This window comes from Cygnus olor, chromosome 22 (assembly GCF_009769625.2).
Source record: "Cygnus olor isolate bCygOlo1 chromosome 22, bCygOlo1.pri.v2, whole genome shotgun sequence".
NCBI classification, from domain to species: domain Eukaryota; kingdom Metazoa; phylum Chordata; class Aves; order Anseriformes; family Anatidae; genus Cygnus; species Cygnus olor.
Window position 1 is genome coordinate 3,462,631 of NC_049190.1, and position 22,343 is coordinate 3,484,973.

The window sequence follows — 22,343 nt, forward strand, 5'->3', positions numbered from 1 at the left end:
GGGTGCGGCTCTGAGTGCCCAACCTGCAGCGATTCCCAAAGACACACACGGCCCACGCTGTGCCCAGGGGGCTGGTATTAGGGCCAGCCACTGTTTGGTGACCTGGATATAAGAGCACAGAACTAGCAGTGCTGCTGTGCAAACCGGGCTGTAAGAAACACGGGTGGGCGATCAACGTGCTGTAGGGAACGGGGCTGAACGGACAAGAAAAAGCAAGGTGCTGATGTCCTGCAGGGCAGCTCGCCTTGTTGGAATGCTCAACCCACTTGGGGGGGGGGTCTATTATAGTACTAAGACGAGCACTCCTGGGGTGTAAACGGCCCCAGCGCGGGTGCAGACCCTTCCCCTGAGCATGCACGGGCTCCCACGGCGACACAGATCTCTGCGCACTGAGAACTGGGCGGGATGCACCAAAACAGCAAGGATTTACATAAAAAGGGCTTATATAAAATCAGCAGGGCCAGCTGATTCGAGCCCGAATCGGGGCTCGTCGGGGGAAAATCCCACGCGAGACACGGGGACATGGGGACACACAGCCACCGACACTCGCACACACCGCCACCGGCGCCCCGCTCCCCCCGCCCCCAGGAGGGGCCGTTTTCCCGCGCCACGCCCCCTCGTGACGTCACCGCCGGCGGTGGCGCGAGTGACGTCACGTGGCGCTACCGGGCGGCGCTGCCCCGCCCCGCCCCAAGTCGCGCTCGGGGCAGCCGGCAGGTACCGGGGGGTCGGGGGTCGGGGGTGGGGGGCACGGGGTGGGGGGGGGTCGGCACCGCGGGGCCAGCGCGATCGGAGCCGGGGGGAAGCCGGTGGGATCCGTGGGGATACATGGGGGGGCCCATGGGGGAACCGGGGGGGAACCGGGGGGATCTCGGGGAGGATCCGGGGGGATTTGGGGGTGGGGGAGATGATCCGTGGGGATCTGTATGGGACCCGGGGGGATCCATGGGATTTGGGGGGATCCGGGGGGATCCATGGGGATCGGGGGGGGGGAGTCCATGGGGATCCTTAGGGAAACTGGGGGGATCCGGGGGGGAGGCTGTGGGGACCCAGGGGGATCTGGGGGGATCCAGGGGGGTCCCCGTGGGACCCTGAGGTTGATCCAGGGGGACCCATGGGGATCCGGGGGGGGATTCATGGGGACGACCCATGGGGGGACCCATGGGGGATTCATGGGGACCTGGGGGGACCCATGAGGGCATGGGGCCTGCCCTGCCGCAGCCTCCCTGCATGTCCCCGTCCCCGTCCCCCAGCAGCGACCATGGACCTGGTGCTGGAGGCTGCCGACCGCCACCTCCTGACGCCCTATGTGTACCCCGCCGGCTGGCCCGAGGAGGAGCCCTGCCGGCAGCTGCTCAGCCTCTTCGTCATCACCAACCTCGGGGCGCTCACCCTCTACCTGCTCTTCGGCACCCTCAGCTACTGCTTCATCTTCGACCACGAGCTCCAGAAGCACCCCATGTTCCTAGAGGTGGGTTCCCAGCCTCCCGAAGCCCAGCCGTCCCCCTCCAGGGTCCCCTGCAAGACCCCCCTGTCCTGCAGATGATGCCCCTTTTGCCCATCCAGACACAATAAAATAGTACAGAACGGAATAAAATGGAATAGGAACAGGAACAGGAACAGGAGTAGGAATAGGAGTAGGAATAGGAGTAGGAATAGGAGTAGGAATAGGAATAGGAATAGGAATAGAACAGCTGGAAGGGTCCTACAATGATGGTCCCATCCCAACTGCCCGGCCACTTCAGAGCTAACCAAAAGTTATAGCATTTTATTAAGGGCTTTATCCAAATGCCTCTCGGACACTGATGGGCACAGGACCCCAAGCACCTCGCTGGGCAGCTCGTTCCAGTATCCGAGTGGCCAAATGGGGCAGAGTGGCTGTGCGATGATACAACATGTGCTCCTTGAATCCCGTCACCCAAAGGACATGGTGATGGCTTGACACCGGGCTCTGCAGGCAGTCTGGCCTGGCCAACAGCCCCCAGACCCATGAAGCTGTCCCTGCCTCTGTTCTCTGGCTCCCCCATGACCAAGCCCCTTCCTCGCCCCGATCTGGGCACCAGCACCGCTCCAGGCAGCCCCCGCACCCTGCTCACCATACCCTTAGCACAGCACTGATAAATATCAAGGACTTCCCAGCCACCCCAGATGCCAAATGCCAACCTAAATGCCATCCCTCCCCACCCGGCCGTGGCCTCGATGGGGCAGGGAGGATGGCACGCAGCTCCCCGGGTTCCTCCCGTGCCCTGACCCATCCCTGGCGCTGCCGCCCCGCAGAACCAGGTGCGACGGGAGATCGCCTACGCGCTGCGCTCCCTGCCCTGGATCAGCGTCCCCACCGTCGCCCTCTTCTTCGCCGAGGTGCGGGGCTACAGCAAGCTCTACGACAACATCGAAGACTCCCCCTACGGTGAGCTGCTCCCCGGGTCGCCTGCCCACCCCATGCTCTCCATCGCTCCCTCCATAAATGTCTCTGCTTCCCCATCCTCTCCCCGGGACCTGTAGACACCTTCTGCAGCCCACAGCACATCCCGATGGGTCACCACTGTGTGCCTGGTCCCCAGCCAGCCGCCTCCCTGCTCCAGAGCATCTCAGCTATGAGCTGAGGCCCCGCACCCTGCCAGCCCACGCAGGGTGATGGCCAAACCCCTGCCTAGGGGACGGGATGGCCGCTTTCACACGTGCCCTGCCCTAATTTGAAAGTGCTCCTGTCACCTCTCTCAGCTCCCAATAAACCCAATTTCTCCTGGTAAGGAGAGACTGGCAATCCTTGCCCTGCATCTGCTCCGTGAGGAAGACCCTGGCCTGACTTCGCTACTCGCTGCCCTCATCCCCACGTGCACACGTGGGGGCTGCCACTAACGTGTCTTTCCCCCCAGGCTGGTCAGGCGTCTTTCTCAGCATGCTGTCCTTCCTCTTCTTCACCGACATGGGCATCTACTGGATACACCGAGGCCTCCACCACAAGCTGTTCTATAAGGTAGGGACCTCCCTTATAACGGGCTGTCATCCAGGCCGGGGCTGACTTGTGCCTTGTGGGGAGCAAACACCACCAGGCAAATGGGGATGGGTGGCCCAACCACCATCACTTTTCCTCTTCTTGGTCCCCATCATCAAGCAAACCCATAGTCCATTAAAATCGATACAAGACACAAGTCCCTCTCCTGGCCCTAGAGCCTCTCCTGGCCACGGACCACAAACATCCCCAAGGATGCTGGCCCATGACTGTCTCGGAACAGGAGCATCCCGCAAGGGGTCGGGCTCCCGTCCCTTCCTGCCCACGGGGCCCACCACGCCTTTTCTCCCCGCAGCGTTTCCACAAGCCCCACCACCTCTGGAAGATCGCGACGCCCTTCGCCAGCCACGCCTTCCACCCCGTGGATGGCTTCATGCAGAGCCTGCCCTACCACGTCTACCCCTTCCTCTTCCCCCTGCACAAGATCACCTACCTGGGCCTCTACATCTTCGTCAACGTCTGGACCATCTCCATCCATGACGGCGACTACCGCGTCCCCCGCCTGCTGCGGCACGTCATCAACGGCTCGGCCCACCACACCGACCACCACCTCTACTTCGACTACAACTACGGGCAGTACTTCACCCTCTGGGACAAGATCGGCGGCTCCTACAAAAGCCCCACCTCGTTCGAGGGCAAGGGCCCCCACGACTACCTGCGCAGGCTCCGAGAGAAGGGCCCCGAGCAGCCCAACGGCGCCACCGACAAAACCGACTAGATTTTGGCCCAGGCCGGCCGCCGCGGAAAGGGGCCAGGCCTCGTCCTGCTGCTCCCGGCCCCCGTCGGACTAAATTTCCCCATACAGAGCCCTCACCTTGCACCAGAGCGACTGACGTGGGTTGATTTTCAGCACTGACGGGCACCAGGCCTGCGGATGGCTCGCCCCCGAACGCTGCAGACGGGTCTTGCGCGCTCCTGCCCTCCCCATCCCCTCCTCCTGGCACACAGACACCTTGATGCTATTGTGCTGCTGCTATCCAGGCTCCTTCTGATAACACCTGCCACGTCCATGCCCTGCACCAAAATGTGCCCTCCCTGCTCCCTGCGACCCCCGGCATCGGCTGCGTGAGAATGGAGGTTTTTGGGAAGCCTGGCGCCTGCCCTGCTCCCATGACGGAGCTCCCCAGCCTTTCTTCGTGCTGCAAATCTTGCTTAAAATCATTTCCTTTGCCACCTGTGAGTCTGTGCAACAAGCACTGTAACAGCACCGCAACACGAGCACGATGGTAACGTCGCGGGGTCTCCGTCCGTCCCGCTTCGTGAGCTGCCACAGAGGCTGCTGAGTAAAATCGCGCTGAGATGAGAGGCTGGTAACATCAGGCATTTTGTTCTCCCATCGCAGACACCGATGTTTCACCCACGTACCTCTATTTCGTGAAAAAAAAAGACTACCCCTACCTTTCGCAGCTGCTGTGGATCCACTCAACAGCACCACAGGCTCCGGGTGTGAGGGGACGTCTCGGCACGGGGCGCAGCCTCTACGAGGCTTTGTGACACGGGGACATGTCACAAAAGGGCAGGCTTGTAGGACAGGGACAGACTTTGAGCCCTGTGGGCCCCTCGAGCTCCCCAAGGGAATGCTGGAGGAAGGGCTGGGGCCGGGGCGCAGGCGGTGGGAGGGAGCCTTGGTTCGTGGCAGGTCCCCCCTAACAGCCGACGGGCTTACTTGGAAACCTGGCCGCCCGGCCTTGGGGTCAGGGTGGCCGTCAATAAATCTCACTTGCCAACTTTGATGACGTCTCACACCTCTGTTCTCAGTCCGGAGAGTGCCGAGCACCCCGTTTCTCCCCGGTAGCACCTGAGGCAGCCTCGCTCTGTGCCCCCCACCGATCGCCCCCTGCACGAGGCACAGGGGGACGTGGTCCCAGCACCACTCCATCACCCCATGGACCCCCTCCGTCTGCTTGGCACAGTGCTGTAGAAGCCACCAAGAATACCAGAGCGTGCTGAATACAATGCTCAGCTTGGCCATGTGGGGTCAGCAGTGTTCTGTCACCCCCCCCTGCCCCAAATCTCCCTGCACGGTGATGCTGCCGGCCTCCTGCCTTCCCAGCCCCAGGTGGGGTGCTGCTGTCCCTCGATGGCACCCCATGGGTGGGCTCATGACACCGTTGTCCTGAGTCCGTGGCAGGTGCAGAAAACCTTTAGACTCCCTTCTCCCCTGCAGATGCACCCAGATGAGCACCAAAATCTGCACCAGTGGCCAATACCTCCCAGCCCATGCAGGTGCACATCGGGTGCATGGATTTCTCCCCATTACATCCCAGCCAGGCTCTTGCTGTCAGCCCCCTCCTGGGCAGTAATAAACCCAACCCTGTTCCATAGCTGGTTTTGGCTGATCCCAGGACCAACAGAGCTGGCCCCAAGCATGGTGCCTGTCACCCTTTTTAATCATTTGTTCCCCCATCAGAGGGACCAGTGCCTTCAGAGAGCACCTGCCTGGGTTGGTGCCATGTGGGATGGCCATACAACACTTTGCTTCTCGGGGTGCTCTGGTGTGCAGGGACAGGGACAGACACCTGCACCCATTTTTGGGACCAAATACCCTGGTGATGGGCACCGCAGACCCTCTGCTCCCAACACGACGGGTTTCCCTGCACCCACAGCATGCGCCCATCTCCCTGCACTCCCCTCCCTGCGCTTTCTCAATCCCCCCACGTGCACGCGAACTCTGGCCCTGCATAACTTGGAGTCCAGACAAACACCAAGGGTCAAGGCAAAGCCTGGATCGAACACAGGGACAACAGCACGGAGCTCGGCACGAAAGCTGGGGGCCCTCCTCCCTCAGGAAAAGCCTGGCACCCATCTCCCTGCCTCTCCCTGCCCTAGCACGTGGCACCCCCGGGGATTTGCCACCCTCTGGCCCCACCAGGCGTGGGTGGGTGTTTTTGCAAAGCAGGCTGCTGCTGATAAATCGGTGGCCTGACCCATACCAAACCCCCGTGCATCCCTCGGGGCTCGCACCCAGCAGCCTTGGCCACGGTCTGACCGCAGACACAAAGTCCCAGCTCGTTAAAGGACCTCAGCTTTTCCCACCTGCTGCCGCTCGATGGGCTGCGAGGGCTGAATAACGCCTCCCGGGCTGCTTCGTCAGGCTGAGCTCGCATAGCCAGTTAGCCCGTAAAGCCTCTGGGTGTTTGTCGGGGAAAAAAAATAAAGGGAGCATGCGGGAAAAACAATTACAGCCGAGCAACTTAATTGTGTTTGCAAGAGCAGCGCCTCTGCTGGTGTGGCTGCTTGCACAAAGGTGGTGAGATGGTGAGAAGTTAGGGGATGGCACTGAAGGGCACGCCACCTCTACGCTGTGCAAAACCACCCCTGAGCACACAAACATTGCCTCAAAGGGCTTTTCCACCAGGATGCTGTGAGCTGGTCCCAGAGGGATGCACACACTTCAGCATGTGGTGATAAAAGCAATAATTACAGTCACCCATCGTCATGCAAAGCACTGGTACTATGTGGATTTTATGCATTCTCCAACACATTCATTGCTACTTAACAGGCGATGCAGACATGGGAGAGGGAGGTACTGTATGTCCTTCGTGTGCCTGGTCCTGCTGAGGGAAGGCTCCTGGAGAACATCCCCCCCCCCGCCCCGCGATGCCACCCACTTTGTTTTGAGCAGACAGCCCAGAAATTGGCAGGGGAAAAAAAAAAGAAAAAAAAAAAAAGAGTGGACTATGGGATGGAGCACCCATGTTTTCCTCCAGCTGAGCCTGTGGGTAGTGCCACCTGCAAAACAACGGGGAGAGCTCAAAACACTGCCATGATGATGTTCCCTCTCACCATGAGAGGTACTGCCATAGCTATTCCCTGCAAAACAACCCCACAACAGACACCATGTCCCCTCGTCCTCAGACCCAGCTCCCAGCCCCTTTGCACACCTTTGGGGAGAGCCCTGGGGATGTGTGGCAGCATGTAAAGCTGTGACAAGCCGTGAGCCCGCAGGGGAACACAGCCCTGAGCTGGAGCTCTCCCCACAGGCAGGACCTAGGGCTGTAGGAAATGATTTTTCCTCTGGGTTTCCAGCCAGGGATTCTTGGCGTGAGAGGGCAGAGAGGAAAAGGGTTAGTGACCCGCGTGGCTCCGTCGGTGCCCCATTGAGAGGTTTGGCTCCCCGGCACAACAGCAGCTAATTGTTCATCTAAAAGCTAGGTGGCCTATGAAATACTGCAGAACTGACTGCTTGGGTCCGTACCTTGCAGACTTTCCCAAAGGACGGGCACTTCTGCACAGTCCCCACATGGCCACGGCGCCCTGGCTGAGCACCAGGCTCAGCCCAAGCTTTACAGCACGGCTCCTTGGGTTTCTGTTCTCTGGCCTTTGAGTAGGAATGGGATCACTCTGTGAGGCAGGACAGCTCACTTAGGGGTCCGGTCTCAAGTGCAGCAGCACGCAAGGCATCCTTTAAATAACGGGGAGGAAGCAGGAGGCAGGGGCTCCTTACCTCCTCTCGGAGTCCCCAGCCCCTGCTGCTGATGAACTCCAGATGTACCTTAAAATAAACTCTGCTCTGTTCCCCCTCCCCTGTACAGCAGGGGACTGATTATTATTATTGTTATTATTTTAAAACCTTACCTTGGCAGAGGAGAAATGTATAGTCCCTGCTGCAAAGAAAGAGTCATTCATCTGTTCCCAGTTACCAGCCCTGAGCCCCCTCGAGGGGTCCTCGCTACTGCACGACACCGAGGCCGGGAGGATGAAGGGGAACCCGATGCACACACCCATTGCCTCGCGTTGGAAACTATGACCAACCCAGTTCCTCATTTCTTACCCGTTCCTATTTATTTATTATTTTATTTATTATTTATTATTTTGTCTTATTCAGCTGCTTGTTTGTCTGGTGGTTTGGGGCAGCTCTTTTGGTATGGGATCCCACAGCCTTTTGGGATTCCTCTCCCCTGCCCACCACGTCCTCTCCAGACAGAAACCCACTTCATGCATTTGTTCAAAACCAGAACCTCCCGCAGTCTCTGCCCTTACCCTGGTGACCCCTGATCCTCCGGAGGCACATTACACGGAGTCAAGATAGCTAAAAGCTTTATTAGGAGGGCTTATAATTACATTGACTCCATAACTGATACGCGTTAACTAGGTTTCTAGGTGAAAGGTTCCTCAGGGAAAGCTCTGGGCAGCACTGCTGCTATTAAAGCCAGCGAAATGTGGGGGACCGAGATTGCCTGGGGGCTGGCCGAGGGACTGATGAGCATTCCTCCCCGCACGGCCAGTCCACAGCCCTTTGCTTCGAGGGTTTTCTCATGGCGTTAGAAATGCCAGAAGGAGCCCAGAAGGGATCTGCACCAAGGCAGCAGGCAGGAGCGGGGCTGTGGGATGCTGACCACGGGAGCCCAGGTCCCGCTGGCCCCAGCACCGACCCTCTGCTCTCCTTCATCCTCAGGTCCCCGCTCCCTCATCCGTAACACCCAGGAAAAGGCACTGCCCTGCACCTAAAACCCCATCCATCACAATGTTGCCCATCGATATGGCCACACGAACCCTTGGAAAAGATAAGCGGGATGCCCTCTGGAAGGGATGCTCCAGAATGGCCCCTCACAGATCACAGACACCTCGAGTGAAATCCCCACTACCGAGAGCCAAATTCTCCTGCCTGCACCGATAAATCTGGGTTGCTGCCACTGGCAGCAGCTCTGCACCATCCCCGTGTAGCCGTACATCATCTCTGCCACAGGGATGAGCTACGAGGGCCATGCAGGCACATCACCTATGCCAAGTGTTTTATGAGGGAGAGCACAGCCAGCTGGCTTGGCCCGGCACAGAAGGAGCTGCTCCAGCAGCACATTGTGCTGGAACCCTCCTGAATGGTGCTGAGGGGTTGAGGATGAGGAGGGGACCCAGGGCTGTGGCTCCTCATCGCACCCTCCCTGCAGCCAGGACCTGCACCTATGCCACCGTGCACCCTGCTGGCCCCTTCTCCTTGTGCCAGGGCCGATGGGTTCCCTACAAAACTGCTTACCCCAAAAATCCCCCAGCACAAGGATGGGGCTGGAGATAGGTTAGACACAAAGCTCTTAGGTTGGCAAAGGAGGTAATCTCCACAACACACGCTGCATGGCCTTCATAAATCTTCTGTTAACCTCCCCCCCCCCCCCCAAACTACAGGTGGCACCAGTGACAGCCTGGGCCCGGCTCCCAGTAAACCACAGCCCAGATGCAAGTGGCACTGCACACCGGCACCGGGGTGCTCCGGGGCCACATCCTGCCCTGTGACATGCAGTTAGGGGTGTGCAGAAGAGGAAACGTGCGCCTCGGTTTTTGGGGGGTGGTGGGGAAACCTTATGCACCCCCAGAGAGAAAACACTGCAACCCTTTCTTTATACATTTATTTATTTATTTATTTATTGCTGGTTTTTGGTTGTGGTTTTGATTTTATGTTTTCGATTGTGTGTTTTTGACTGTTGTGTTCTTGATCGCTTATTCTTATTGATTTCTTATTGTTAATTTTGAGTGTTCATTTCTGACTGCTTATATTCTCTTGCCGCTTTCTGACCACTTTTTTCTCACCGCTTTCTGACCGCTTATTTTTTATCACCTCTTTCTGACCACTTACTTATTCTTGCTCAGACCCCTTATTTTTTCTCACTACATTCTGACCCCTTATTTTTTCTCACTACATTCTGACCCCTTATTTTTTCTCACTGCTTTCTGCCCCCTTATTCTTTCTCTCCGCTTTCTGACCCCTTATTTTTTCTCTCTGCTTTTTGACCCCTTATTTTTTCTCACTGCTTTCTGCCCCCTTATTTTCTCTCTCCGCTTTCTGCCCCCTTATTTTCTCTCTCCGCTTTCTGCCCCCTTATTTTTTCTCTCTGCTTTCTGACCCCTTATTTTCTCTCTCCGCTTTCTGCCCCCTTATTTTCTCTCTCCGCTTTCTGACCCCTTATTTTTTCTCTCTGCTTTCTGCCCCCTTATTTTTTCTCTCCGCTTTCTGACCCCTTATTTTTTCTCTCCGCTTTCTGACCCCTTATTTTTTCTCTCCGCTTTTTGACCCCTTATTTTTTCTCACTGCTTTCTGACCCCTTATTTTTTCTCTCCGCTTTCTGCCCCCTTATTTTTTCTCTCCGCTTTCTGACCCCTTATTTTTTCTCTCCACTTTCTGACCCCTTATTTTCTCTCTCCACTTTCTGACCCCTTATTTTTCTCTCCGCTTTTTGACCCCTTATTTTCTCTCTCCGCTTTCTGACCCCTTATTTTTTCTTTCCGCTTTCTGCCCCCTTATTTTTTCTCACTGCTTTCTGCCCCCTTATTTTTTCTCTCCGCTTTCTGACCCCTTATTTTTTCCCTCTGCTTTCTGACCCCTTATTCTTTCTCGCCGCTTTTGACCCCCTATTTCCTTCCCACCTCTCTCCGCCCGCTCACATACCTTGCCACCTATATATATATATATATATATATACCTTTTTACTGCTCCTTTTCCCGCCAGCACCCCCGGGCTAGAAGACCCCCCGGCTCACCCCCGGGGCCCCGAGCATCCCCGTGGGGGCAGCGCTCCGGGGGCGGGGATGCTGAGCCCCGCTGCCCATTGCACATTCTCTCCGGGCGGCGGCGCGGCGCTCCGCTCCTCCCGGCTCCGCACGGCTCCGCACGGCCCCGGCGGCACGAAGATGGCGACGGCGAGCAGCGGCGGGGCTCGCCGGGCCTGGGGGCTCCCCCGCCGCCTCCTGCCGCTGCTGCTGCTCTTAACGGCGGCGGGGAGCCGGGGGGTTCGGGGGGGGCCCTCGGCGCTGCTCCGCGCCCCGCCGCCCGCCGCAGAAGCCCCGCGGAGCCGCCGCGCAGCGCAGCAGCGCCCGCCGGAGCCCATCCAGGTGTACGGACAGGTGAGCCCTGCTGACCCCCGGCCCCTCCCCGAGACCCCCAACCCCACCCGGAGAACCTCCCCCCTCTAAAAGAAAAAAAAAAAAAATTAAAAAAAATTAAGAGAGATCAATTCGATTAACCGAGCGGCGGAGCGCCGCGTTACATCATCCCCTGCGCTCCCCCCGCTGCCGGTGTGTCCGTCCCTCTGTGTCCCCCCCCCCCGCAACGCGCGTTTGCAGGGGGATCGCCTGGGGGCACAGCGCTCCCCCCCCCCCCACGTCCACCCTCCCCACACGTGATTTTTTCCCCGCACCCCGTGCTGCAGCCCCGGGGATCCCCCTGGGGCAGTGGGGACCCCCCCATGGGGATCACGACCACCCCCCCCCCCCCCGCAGCCCAAATCCCCCCGTGGGAAGGGGCCGGGCTGTGCTCCCAGGTCACCGGCAAGGCATCCCCACACGAAATCATCTCTGTGCATGGGATCTGCCCCGCTGAGAGCAGCCGGCAGCAAGATGCTGGGCGCTGTTGCCACCGATTTCCACATCTCGTCGTGTTGTTCTCAGCCACCTTGCCCTGCTGGTGCTGCTCGGGTCGCGGTGCATGCTCACGGGCTCCATCCCACCGAAACGAGCAGCAGGAGCTGCCGGTGGCGACGCCGCCAGGTAGCCCCTTGGCTAGCGCACGGACGGGACAGCGAGGCCATGGGGTGGGTGGGATCACCTGAATGTGCCCGTGTTAAACATCCTAACATGCAAAAACCAGGTGGAAGGGGTGACCTTTGGTAGAAAACCTTGCTGCTTGGGATGCGCCGTGCCCTTCTCCGTAAGGATTTCGTGTTTCTGAGCCATTCCCCACAGCTTTTCTAAAAGACAGGGAGAGGAGCTGCTCCTCAGCAAAGCACAGGAATTGCTGTTTCTGAAAGCGCCCCTGCTCAGGCTCAGCTACTTGGCAAGTTTTGCAGCCGGGACCAGAATTCCACCCCCCCCTCCCCTTTTCCATCACTTGAGGGATGTGAAGGAATTACACCCAGGCTGCCTGCCGCGGGAGGCTTCGGGCTCAAATAGCCCATCCTCTTCTTCGTTGTTTTTAATCTCCATATGTCAGACTACATGGTGTTGCCTCGTTTGACCCTCCTGGCTTACACTGCCCATGTCCCACCGCAGCCCCAAAAGGCTTCCCGGGGCTGCACAGACGAGGCACAGCACAGGTGAGGCTCCCTGCCCTCAGCCACATCTGTTTGCCTCCTTAGCAAGCACTTAACCTTCTCCAGACCCTATAATTTCCCCTTCTTGCTACTTCTAGGATGTGCAAGAGCCAGCCACGGGGCAGGCCTGGCTCTAGAGGGGCACGAACAGTGCCTGTGCTGTTCCTAAATCCCTGCTCCCTGATTTTTAGGCCAGGAAAACCAATTCCTACCCCCCCTTGAAAACCTGCTTTGCCTTCTCTTGCCCCAACATTTAGCTGCTTTCAGAAAAATTCCGCGGCCCTATTTCAGAAAGAAAAACGTTATATTTGCCTCTCATCTTCAGTAAGAGGGATTTTCCCCCCAGCCTCTCCCTGCACAGCTCAGGCACGAGCAGCCTCCCCAGCCTGGACACGTAACAGCAAATCTGGGAGGCTGCGGTAAGCCCAGTGACACCCAGAACGGGACAAAGAGGAAGCAGTGGGAGTTGCACATCAAAGTTTGCTTCTGTTGGGTCTTCTCCAGGCAAATGCCTTCTGAAAGCTTAAGGCAATGAGAGAATTGAGTTGCTCTTGCTAGCAGCATCACTTGCAGGTTGAATACCGAAATTTGCCCTTCTGCTGCTTTGAGGCAGGACGTGAAAATGTTAAAGCTCAGGTACCGGTCATTACTGAGTTTATTAGCCCAAAAAACCACTTTTGAGTGGTTTTGGATGCAGCCCCTCCTAGGCCTTGCAGTGCCTTAAATCACAGTCTATTTTAGAAAAGAAAGGAAGAAGGTAACTGCACATCCCAGCCTCCATCACAGCACAGAAGAAAAAAAAAAAAAACAAACCCATACAACAATGCTCCTGTCTCATCACGAGCACAACGTGACCCCCATCCCTCCCGTGTCTCTGGTGCTCCTCTAATGCCAGCGGAAAGTCGTGCGGTCAGACAAGCAGCCTGTAACAGAGGGACATCAGCAAGGGGACAGCGCTTGGAGCAAGCCACCGACAGCACGGCAGGGGACCCTTATCTGGGATATATCCTGCTCCCGTGTGCTTGGCAGGTCGCTCGGCCATATGCTGCACCTTGGCTTGTGCCCCAAAGCTCCCTGCTCTGCCCCGGTCCCGATGCAGCCTCATGGGACTGCTCACAGCCTGCTGTGGAGGTGAAGGGCAGCGTGGCACGAGGCTGGTGCTGCCTGTCACCGCTGCAGGTGACGTGGCCAGGGGACCAGGGCGAGAGGGACACACCGCAACAGCCAGAAGCAAGGTGGGGAAGGCAGTCCAAAGCCCTCGCTGCTTCTCAGGAGCCAGACGCAGCTTGCTCAGCACCTTCAGTAACAGGCTTGGACACCTCTTGCCCTAAACACGAACAAAGACACAAGCACAATTCATTGTGTGGATTTCCCGCTCAGCTCCCCACGAGCAGTCTCCTCCTCACCCGGGCTGCATGCATGGCTACAGCAAAAGCGTTCTGGAACTTCGGCATCCCGAGGCCAGTCGCCCAAACCCCTGGGACCTTCCAGGCTTCTCTCCAGCTTTTCTTACTCCAAAGCCACGAGGCCAAGCACCAGACTCCAGGGACCATCAGCTATGTTTTTGGCTACGCATCCCTGCTCAGACCTAAATGCAGGTCCTGGGCTCCAGGAGCGGATGCTTTCAGCACACATCCCCACCACCCCACATAAATCCCATCCCCTGCTGAGGGAAAACCAGCCATGAACCTCAGAGCCTGAAAGGACTTTGTGTAGTGCAAGAGCAAGAGGCAAAAGAAGTTGCAGCACCAGCTGCCTACCTGTGTGCTGGCTCCAAGCATGCCAGGGCCTCAGCAGCAGCAGCAGATGATGAGAAGTGGTGGGGCAGGATGTTAATTAACCCCATCTGCTAGTCCTGGGAGGCAGAGGAGAGGATCAGGGCTAGGGACAGCATTTCCCCTGCAGCACCAACAAAAACACACCTCTAGCACTGAGCTGCAGAGCGCCCTTTCCTGTCTCAATGGGGTTTACCAGCCCTCCCTCACCAGAAGCAAGCAACCAGCAAAAAACCTTTGCTGTTAGCCACGCTGGGACACGAGACATCTCACCTAACCACAGCTGCTCCACCGCAGCCACTCGTGCTGCTTGCTGCCACTGCCAGACCCTGCGCCTCTCCCCATGCTCCTGTGAGCTCCTGCCACCCCCTGCCCCTTCACAGGGCTGGGGACCCCAGGGACGTCCTCAGCTGGTAGCACACATCTTCCTCTGTCACACAGTGCTTTTAGAGATCACCAAGAAAGTAACGTTTTTCCCTGGAGGGCAGCCTCCTCCCTGGCTGGAGGGACCTCTGGTGCCGGTGGGCAGAGCTGCATCAAGGTGCCTGGAGCCCCTGGGTGCCCCCCCATCCCGATAACACACAGCCGAAGTAGCCCCTGAGCACAGAGAGCGGCAGCTTCTCTTCTTCTGAGGCCATTAGCACGTCTCTGAAAGCAAGCCCACCTAGCTCCCCTTCCCTAACAACTCATGAAGTGCCAAAGAGCTTTTCTTCTTCCCAAGGACAGAGAAAAGTGCTTCGCGGGGTAAACGCCACCCAGCTATGTGAGCTGAGAAATCAATTACAGTACATCGGATTTGAACCATACTTAATTTTGACCTAGATTGCTGGCCCTGCAGAGACCTTCCCGGATCAGACGGGGACTTTCTGCTGGCGCCTGGGGCAGCACATCCCGGCACAGGTCCCCAGACCCCCTGCCCCTTCCTTCCCAACACCAATTTTCCCCCCTTCATTTCCCCTTTGCCTTCCTTTTAGGCACAGCAGCAAAAGGAGAGCTCTGTTGGTGGTAGCAGAGAGAAAACAGCTCTGCAAGCAGATGATTTCGGTATTAGCAGAATTAACATGGGCCTGGCACTCTCTGAAATGAGTCACCCGTGTTTCATATCAATGATTTCAGGCCCTGGCATTTTCAGTCCAAGCCACAAGCAGCGCCACGGCAGGCACAGAAGGTATTTTAAAATACCGTGGCAGGGATAGAAGCAGATGCTCGGGAGCTGAGCAGAAGGAACAGTAACGGAGCTTCAGGGGGAGCGCACGAGGAGCGCAGCATGCTGCGGAGGCAGCAGGCACGTGGTGTGGGTGCTGCCTCGTGGCTCTCCGTGACAGCAGACCGTGGCACAAACCTTGCTGGGGGCACGGGGAGGGACAGACAAGCACTAGCCCTCTGCAGCATCCAGCTAGCCATGGGACAGGAGGCACAGATCCCACACTTTAAACGCCCTGAGCTACCTGAGCAGCAGCTTCGCTTCTGACCCCTTTTGCCAACCGCTTTCCATGTCCCTGTTCTAACAGAAGCAAAACATTTAGCCAGTTCCTTTTCTGCAACCATCTCCTTTGAGCCTCTGGCATTGCTCGCTGAGCACCCTAAGCGAGCAGTGGCTTGTGGACCATGGCCACAGCGTGCTGGGGGCTGCACGAAGGTTTCAACCAAACCATTGAAGCACCCACACAATGTCTGGAGCAGCAGGGACGTGCAAAGCTCGTGTCCCCCCTCCTGCCAAGATCCCAGCCTCAAGCCTTGAAAGTTTCGGCAGCAGCTCAAAACCACAGAGGCCCGTGGCTCTCCAGCAGGCTCACTTATCAAGCCCTAGTAATAGCCTATTAATTATTCAGAAAATTTCTAGGAACTGCATTTGTTTTTAAGCATCTCATTTTCATTACATAACAAGGACGGGGAAAAAAAACATAACCCTGGGAGTCTTTTTTTTTTCCTCTCCTTGTGCAGCCCCATTTTTCCAGCACCGAGGGCTCACACCACATCACTTCTTCATTAAAAGCACGTGCCGAGGTCAAGCCCAAACCCTGCAGCTAAAGCGCTAACTCAGGGCAGAATAAACCCATCGGCACACACTCAGCTCCTAAGCCCGCTTGCTACCCAGAACACCCAAATGCCTGTCACTGCACTCAGCTGTTAGGTGCTGCTAGGAGCCAGCGAGCACGCGGTATTTCTGCCCGCAGCTCATCGCGGCCGAGCGGGGCGATTTCTCTCCAGGAAAGCCAAGCCTCCCACACAGCCCGGCCTCACAGGGGCTCAGAAGCAGGGATTTGGTGTCCTCCGACGCCAGCCAGGCCTGAGAAGCTCCTGCCTAGCAGCTAACACGAGGTGCCCGTGCCGTGGTCGCACACCCCACGACAGTGCCACCTCCCCGGCACAGACAACGTCCGAGCTCAGGGTCGGGCTCTGCACTTCACACCTCGAGGAAGCTCCTACCTGCTCGGCCAGACGTCAGCTCCAAGGGATGCCCTCTCACCCCACACCAAGCTTCACGTGTCAGGGGATGCTGTTAACAGGAAGAAAACCAAACGTGAGCAACGCTAGCAGCATTAACTGTGTTAACTCCAGATCCAAGCAGCCTCCGCTGTGCCTTGTCTCCAGTTCTCCCCTCCCGGACTTCATCTGGCACCTCACGTATTAGTAGGACAAATTAGAATTTCATGCATATTTCACATACACTTAATCACTTAGCAGAGACCAAAACACATCCCCATTAAGAGGAATTTATGCTAAATGCTGCTTCCATTAGGTACTGGCCATTGCCTCCTTTTAGGTTCGAACAGCTCCTGAGGAAGGTTCCTCCAGCAGGGGAGCCAGGGACCGTGACACTGGGGCCTGCTGAGTGAGCGTCATCCCTGCAAGCAGGGACAAGTTGCTCAGGGCAGGGATAAGAGATTTTATGCTGTTTCACAGGACACATCCTGGTCAATTGGGCACCAGGAGCCGTTAGCTTGGGGCACGAGGCACTGCTGCTACCCGGAGAACAAGGACAGGGGGCCTGGTTGTCACTGTCCTGAGTGTCACATCCCCACAGCATTTAGGATCACCAGAATTTCAATTCCCGGGGGACTTACAGCACAGGGCAGCCTCCTGGTGTCTTCAAGCCCCGTGATAAAGCCCACGTCAGCAGCATGCAGCTGCCCAAACCTCAGCATCGCTTCCTCCTTCCTCCCAGGCAGCCAAATCTTACTCAGCCTCAGCTCAGCCTTTATATAAGGGCTCAGCCCTAATTAGGCTGCCCCAGGTCCTGAGCAGTAACGAGGTTCAGCTGCTCTTCCTCGGGCAGCCCAGAGCCCTGTCCCAGCCCTGGGGCTTGACCACATGTCGCTGGTTTCCCTTCTCCAGTGACAGGTCCCCTTTTTGGCTCAGTCTTTTAGCTCATGGGGAAGAACCTTTAGGTTTTTCTTGTGAGTTTAAAGCAAGGCACAGGTGGGAGCGTCCTGATCTGGATTTTTTTTTTTCATAACTGTCCTGGTGTCAGATTTCTGGCAGAAAAATATGCAAAGTGCTACCGAACACGCCATGGAGGCGGTGACAAACCCTTCCTGGAGAAAATGTGCTTGGGGGAGGCCAGGCACCTCTTGGCAATGCCTTGCCTTCAGGAAGCAGACAGCTGTACCCCTGGAGGGACCCTGCACCCCCAGCCCCCCCGTACCCCTCAGCCCCAAGCTCCTGACAACAATAAACCTGCAGCCAGCGACCTCATCCCGGGCACAACTGGGAACCTGAACAAAATAATTAGTGTAACCAGGATATAGCTAAAAAAAAATAAATGTGACGTTCTGCTTTTAACGGGGAAAAAGGGGAGACTGGGGCTGTGCTGAGCTGAGCTGGGCACCAGCCCTGGGGAGCTGCTCAGTGCCCCCCTGCATGATTTTAATTTGTTTCTTTATTACTATTTTCCCCCCTTGCACGAACCCATTATATAAAAGGGATTTGGAGACTTCTGTTCCACTCGCCTCCCCCCCTTGCAGAATAAAACCCTCGTTTTTCCCAAGCATTTATTTTCTGGTCGCTGGGGGGGGAGGGTTGGGAGATGCAGGGCATCAGCCCTAAGAAGGGCTTAGCCCTGTATTTTTGCAGCTTGCCTGCAGAGACCGGGGTTGTGCAGAGCAGCTCCTGCACCTTCAGCTCCTGCTGCAGCGGTGCTGCGATGGCATCCCCGGAGGGACCCTTTCCTGCCCTGGCACAACCTGGGCATGGGGTGTAAAGGGGCTGCGTCTGGTTGCATTTGTTTAGGGAAACGGCATGTCCTGCTCGGTGCAGAGATCGCCACGGGAAGGTGGCTCCGGTTCCTTCTGGCCCTTTGCCTGGCTGGGCAGGGCTTGTACCATTCCTCGGCTTTCATTTTTGTTCTTGTCGTCCCCCAAATCCTCTTTCAACAAGGAAAAATACAAGGAAAACGAACCCCTTCAGACACGTAGGTTTCACCAGCATGTTCATAACAGATGCTCCTTTACCGCCTCCTCCCCGGGGAAGTCTTCTCGGTGCTTTAACCCTGCAAGCTACCGCTTGCAGCGAGTGCTGAGCACCTTACCGGGGCTGGGGCATGCCCATGAGCTCATTCCCCAGCCCCACCGAGGTCTGAGGAGCTGGGCATGAAGCCCCCAGGCTTGTTGCCTTCGGGGTTTTCAGCTCATGGTTTGAACAAGTTTCCCCAAGCCCCGGTTTGAAGGAGTTTCCCCAAACCCCGTGCGTTTCCCGGGACGAGCCAGTGCCGGCAGCCGCCCCCGCAGCCCAGGCTGACGGCGGTGCCCTTCTCCTCCATGCTGCAGGTCAGCCTCAACGACTCCCACAACCAGATGGTCGTTCACTGGGCAGGAGAGAAGAGCAACGTGATCGTGGCCTTGGCTAGAGACAGCCTGTCTTTGCTGGGTCCCAAAAACAGCGACGTAAGTACCGCAGTCGGCCCTTCCCATGGCGCCTCGGTGCCGGGCAAATGTTCACAGCCTCCTGCTCCAGGCAGAGATGCAGGAGAGGCCCCCAGGTTTGCCCTGGGAGATAAGCATAGTGTGATAATGACCCCACACTATTTTGGGCTCAATTCTGGCAAAGCAGACCCCCCAGCAGCACACAGAGCGCCGTGCCCCATGGTGATGCTGCCCGGCTCCAGCACAGGGTGGCTGCGGGTTTCTTCTTGCTTCAGCTCTGCCTTGGCACCGTGTGGCCTGGGCCTGCCGTAACCTGGTGTGTTCCTCCAGGTCTACGTCTCCTACGACTACGGGAAGAGCTTTAAAAAGATTTCGGAGCGGTTCAGCTTCGGGGACGGGAACGGCAGCGCCGTGGCCATCGCCCAATTCTACCACAGCCCGGCCGACAACCAGCGGGTGAGGAGGGACGAGCCCTTTGGGGTGGAAGGGACAAGGGCATCTTTCTCCCAGCTGAAGCTCTCATAAAGTGGGGTGGGACGTCCTTGCCCTGCAGCAGCTGAGCTGCCACTCGCCATCCCCACGGATATTCCCCTCTGCAAAGGAGAGGGTAACTGGGCCAAGGTCCTCCCCTCCAGAGTTCACCCACCCAAATGCTCCCCCAGGACCTGTCTCCCTCTCACTGGTAGCTCGTGCCCTGCTCTGATCTCCTGGAGACTGACCTCCTGCTTGTCTCCTTCCTTCCTGCTCCCTCTGTCCCCAGTATATCTTTGTGGATGCTTTCGTCCCGTACCTCTGGCTCACCACCGACTTCTGCAAGAGCATCCAGGGCTTCTCGATCCCCTTCAGGGCAGCAGACCTCCTCCTGCACAGCAGGAACCCTAACCTCGTCTTGGGCTTCGACAGGTCCCATCCCAACAAGCAGGTGAGAGCTTCTACCCTGGCTTCACCCTGACCCCTTGGCCCCCATCCCCCTTACTGCTGCAGTCCTATCTCACATCAGAGCCCGGGCAGCTCAGCCAGGAACGGCCTCTGCAGCATTAAATGTGGGCATGTGGTTTGGCTTTGGGTCTTGCATAACAAATTGCTTCTCGAAAACAACCCCCTTTTCCTTTTTTTTTTTTTTTTTTTTTTCCCTGGAGGCACAGGGTACAGTTTGTAAATAATTACATCACCTTCAGATACACACACGCATGGCATGTGCGAAATTTTGAGGCTGAGCAAGCATCCCCTAAAGCATGAACAGGGACTGATGAGCAGGATGCGTGCACGGTCCTGTGAGCACCCTGATGCCTTCCCGATGGGACGGAGCTGGCTGCAAGCAGAACCTGTCCCGGGCAGGCTGCTGGGGCTGGCAAACCGTGGGTGCAAGTAAAAAAGATGCAAAAATCACAGCTTGGGAGCCACCACAGTGCTTAGAAAATAGTAAAAAAAAATCAGGCAGCTTTCAGGGACACGGGTCCTGTGGAGGCTGGGAGCTGCAGAGGGGCTGATGTGCCTGCAGGCGGGCGTGTTTATCGCTGCTGCTGCTCTTGCTGGCGCAATGCGAGATGCTATCTCTGCTCGTGAACTTTGCCTTCCTTGCAGCCGCAGATGGGCAGTGACAGCGCGCTGCTGTGCTCGGTGCTGCAACCGGCCTCGAGAGGGAGGCGGCTCTGCCCGGATATTTACCCTTGCGCTCCACGGGCACATCAGAAAAAGTTATTTTTAATTCTGAGTTACTGTAAAATCAAGCAGCTCGGCAGGCAGTGGGAAATCCTCCTGGTGGGAGGGATTCCCTCTCGTGGGTTGCGCTCTCTGGAAACGCTGCAGGGTCCGGGTCCCCCCGGCATCTCTCACCTTTGTCATTGCAGCTCTGGAAATCGGATGATTTTGGCCAGACCTGGATCATGATTCAGGAACACGTCAAGTCGTTTTCTTGGTACGTGTCGCGGCTTTGTGTTCCACCTGGCTCTCGCCCTCTCCCCCCTTTTTTAGGGGTGCCAAGGTGCTCCCAGTCCCATCCAGGCACCCAGTGGCAGCCCAGGGGCCGAGCTGGTGGCAGAGCTGCTGGGCACCAGCTTTCTTCTTCCCTGGCCACCGGAGCTTCCTCCAGCAGGGCAGCTTCACTGGCATTCCAGGACAGCACTGAACCCTCCCGGTCCTTATCCCCATCTCCGTAGTTTCACCACACACCTCGCAGCATGCAAACTTGCCTTTTAATCTAGATTTCCATCTCCTCTCCTCGGGGTCACATCAGAAAGGACAGCACTTGACAAACAGGGCTTGCGAGGTCTCTGAACCCATCATTCCTGGCCTAGAGCTAACAAGGAAAATAGGAAACACAGAGCGCCGCGGTAACTTCAGGAGGCAAACACACCTGGGCAAACATTGCCGTTGCATTCCCCGAGCCGTGCCCAGTCCCTCTTCCTTTCACAGAGCTCCCGTGGGCACTGCAGAGCCTCCTCCTCCCTAGAGCTCCCTGGGCTCTGCACCTTGGGTGTAGCCAGGGGTGCTCCAGCTCCTGCCTCACTTTGCATGCTGAACACATCTCTGTAAAGGGCTGTGGCTCCTCAGCGCCTTTGCATTGCTCTGTGAGCTCAGGAATGATAAAACCTCACTCTTCGTTTTTAATTCCAGGGGCGTCGAGCCCTATGATAAGCCAAACACGGTGTACATCGAGCGGCACGAGCCTTCCGGGGCTTCGACTGTCATTCGCAGCACGGATTTCTTCCAAACCCGAGAAAACGAAGAGGTGATCCTGGAAGACGCCGAAGACTTCCAGCTCAGGGACAAATACCTGTTTGCCACCAAGTCTGTGGTACGTACCGTGCGAGCACCGCGCTCGTAACGTACCGCTGTGGCCACAGCAGGCAGGGGCTGGCAACCTGAACAAAGCAACTAGCACGTAGTTATGTCTAAAGCATGGTGAGAGCATTTGCTAGGGATGCTGCTCCTTGCTGCTGCATCTGTAGCCTCTGGACCATCAGTAGCCTCCGGACCAGCTTGCCACCGAGGCTCCCCATGGGCTGTCGGCCACTGCCTTCACTGCATGCCCTCATGCTGCCGTGGATAAGGTAGTGCCGAGCCTCTTTGCTGTCTCCTACCCTCTTTTTCATCAAGCTGGGCAGAAGTAGGTCAGGCTGCCAAGTGCCGGGCCCCGAGAGTACGCACGGGATGCCTGCAGAGGCAGGAGGAGGGGGGACGTGGCTCGGTGGCTGGAGGCCACGTGTCAGCGAGGATTATGCTCAAGCGTGAGCTAGGTCCAAGCAGCCTAACGTGCTGCAGCACGGCAAGAGAGCCGGGCTGTCACTTTGCTTTCCTAAGGGAAGGGGGTGGCGGTGGATGGCAGTGGTCCTTTGGTCCCCCGGCAGCTCAGTCCCCATCTGATTTTGAAGCTGTCAGCCAGTTTCAAACAAACCCAAAGGAAAGACTGAAAGCATCAAGCACCTTATCAGTGCTTTCATTGTTGGCAAATCCTTTACAAAGGAGATTCAACACTTGTTCTTTCTAGAATTTAAGGAGCACCGTCCTTTTTACAAGATGCAAGCACTGCTTCCCCCCCTGCCGCTGCCACTGAGGCTGTTCCAGCAAGCGCATTGTTTGCCCTTTGGGGGTGGCTCCTTGCACAGCCACACCGTGGTTCCTCAGCAGCGAGCAGCAAACACATCACCTCGCAGGCGACGGCTCAGAGG

The 22,343-nt window shown here is 57.2% G+C and overlaps 2 protein-coding genes across 4 annotated transcripts in view; both read left to right on the plus strand.

Annotated features, from left to right (window-relative positions):
* The first annotated feature begins 142 nt into the window (after nt 1–142).
* On the plus strand, nt 143–4,747 carry SC5D (sterol-C5-desaturase). 2 transcript variants are annotated; one of them, XM_040534230.1, is made up of 5 exons: nt 143–717; nt 1,254–1,471; nt 2,278–2,410; nt 2,880–2,980; nt 3,312–4,747. In XM_040534230.1, the coding sequence occupies exons 2-5, from the start codon at nt 1,262–1,264 to the stop codon at nt 3,732–3,734; spliced, it is 867 nt and encodes a 288-aa protein (XP_040390164.1). In that variant the 5' UTR covers nt 143–717; nt 1,254–1,261; the 3' UTR covers nt 3,735–4,747. The 2 variants fall into 2 exon arrangements, with proteins under 2 accessions (XP_040390164.1, XP_040390165.1); XM_040534231.1 differs by having other exon boundaries at nt 601–717; nt 1,257–1,471.
* Nucleotides 4,748–10,622: 5,875 nt separating this feature from the next.
* The window catches only part of SORL1 (sortilin related receptor 1), a 42,542-nt gene continuing 30,821 nt past the window's right edge, over nt 10,623–22,343 (plus strand). For both annotated transcript variants that reach the window (XM_040534336.1, XM_040534337.1), the window contains exons 1-6: nt 10,623–10,848; nt 18,577–18,693; nt 19,003–19,128; nt 19,433–19,594; nt 20,523–20,590; nt 21,289–21,469. In XM_040534336.1, coding sequence (XP_040390270.1) covers nt 10,636–10,848; nt 18,577–18,693; nt 19,003–19,128; nt 19,433–19,594; nt 20,523–20,590; nt 21,289–21,469 — 867 coding nt within the window. In that variant the 5' untranslated portion in view covers nt 10,623–10,635. The remainder of the gene's footprint in view (nt 10,849–18,576; nt 18,694–19,002; nt 19,129–19,432; nt 19,595–20,522; nt 20,591–21,288; nt 21,470–22,343) is intronic.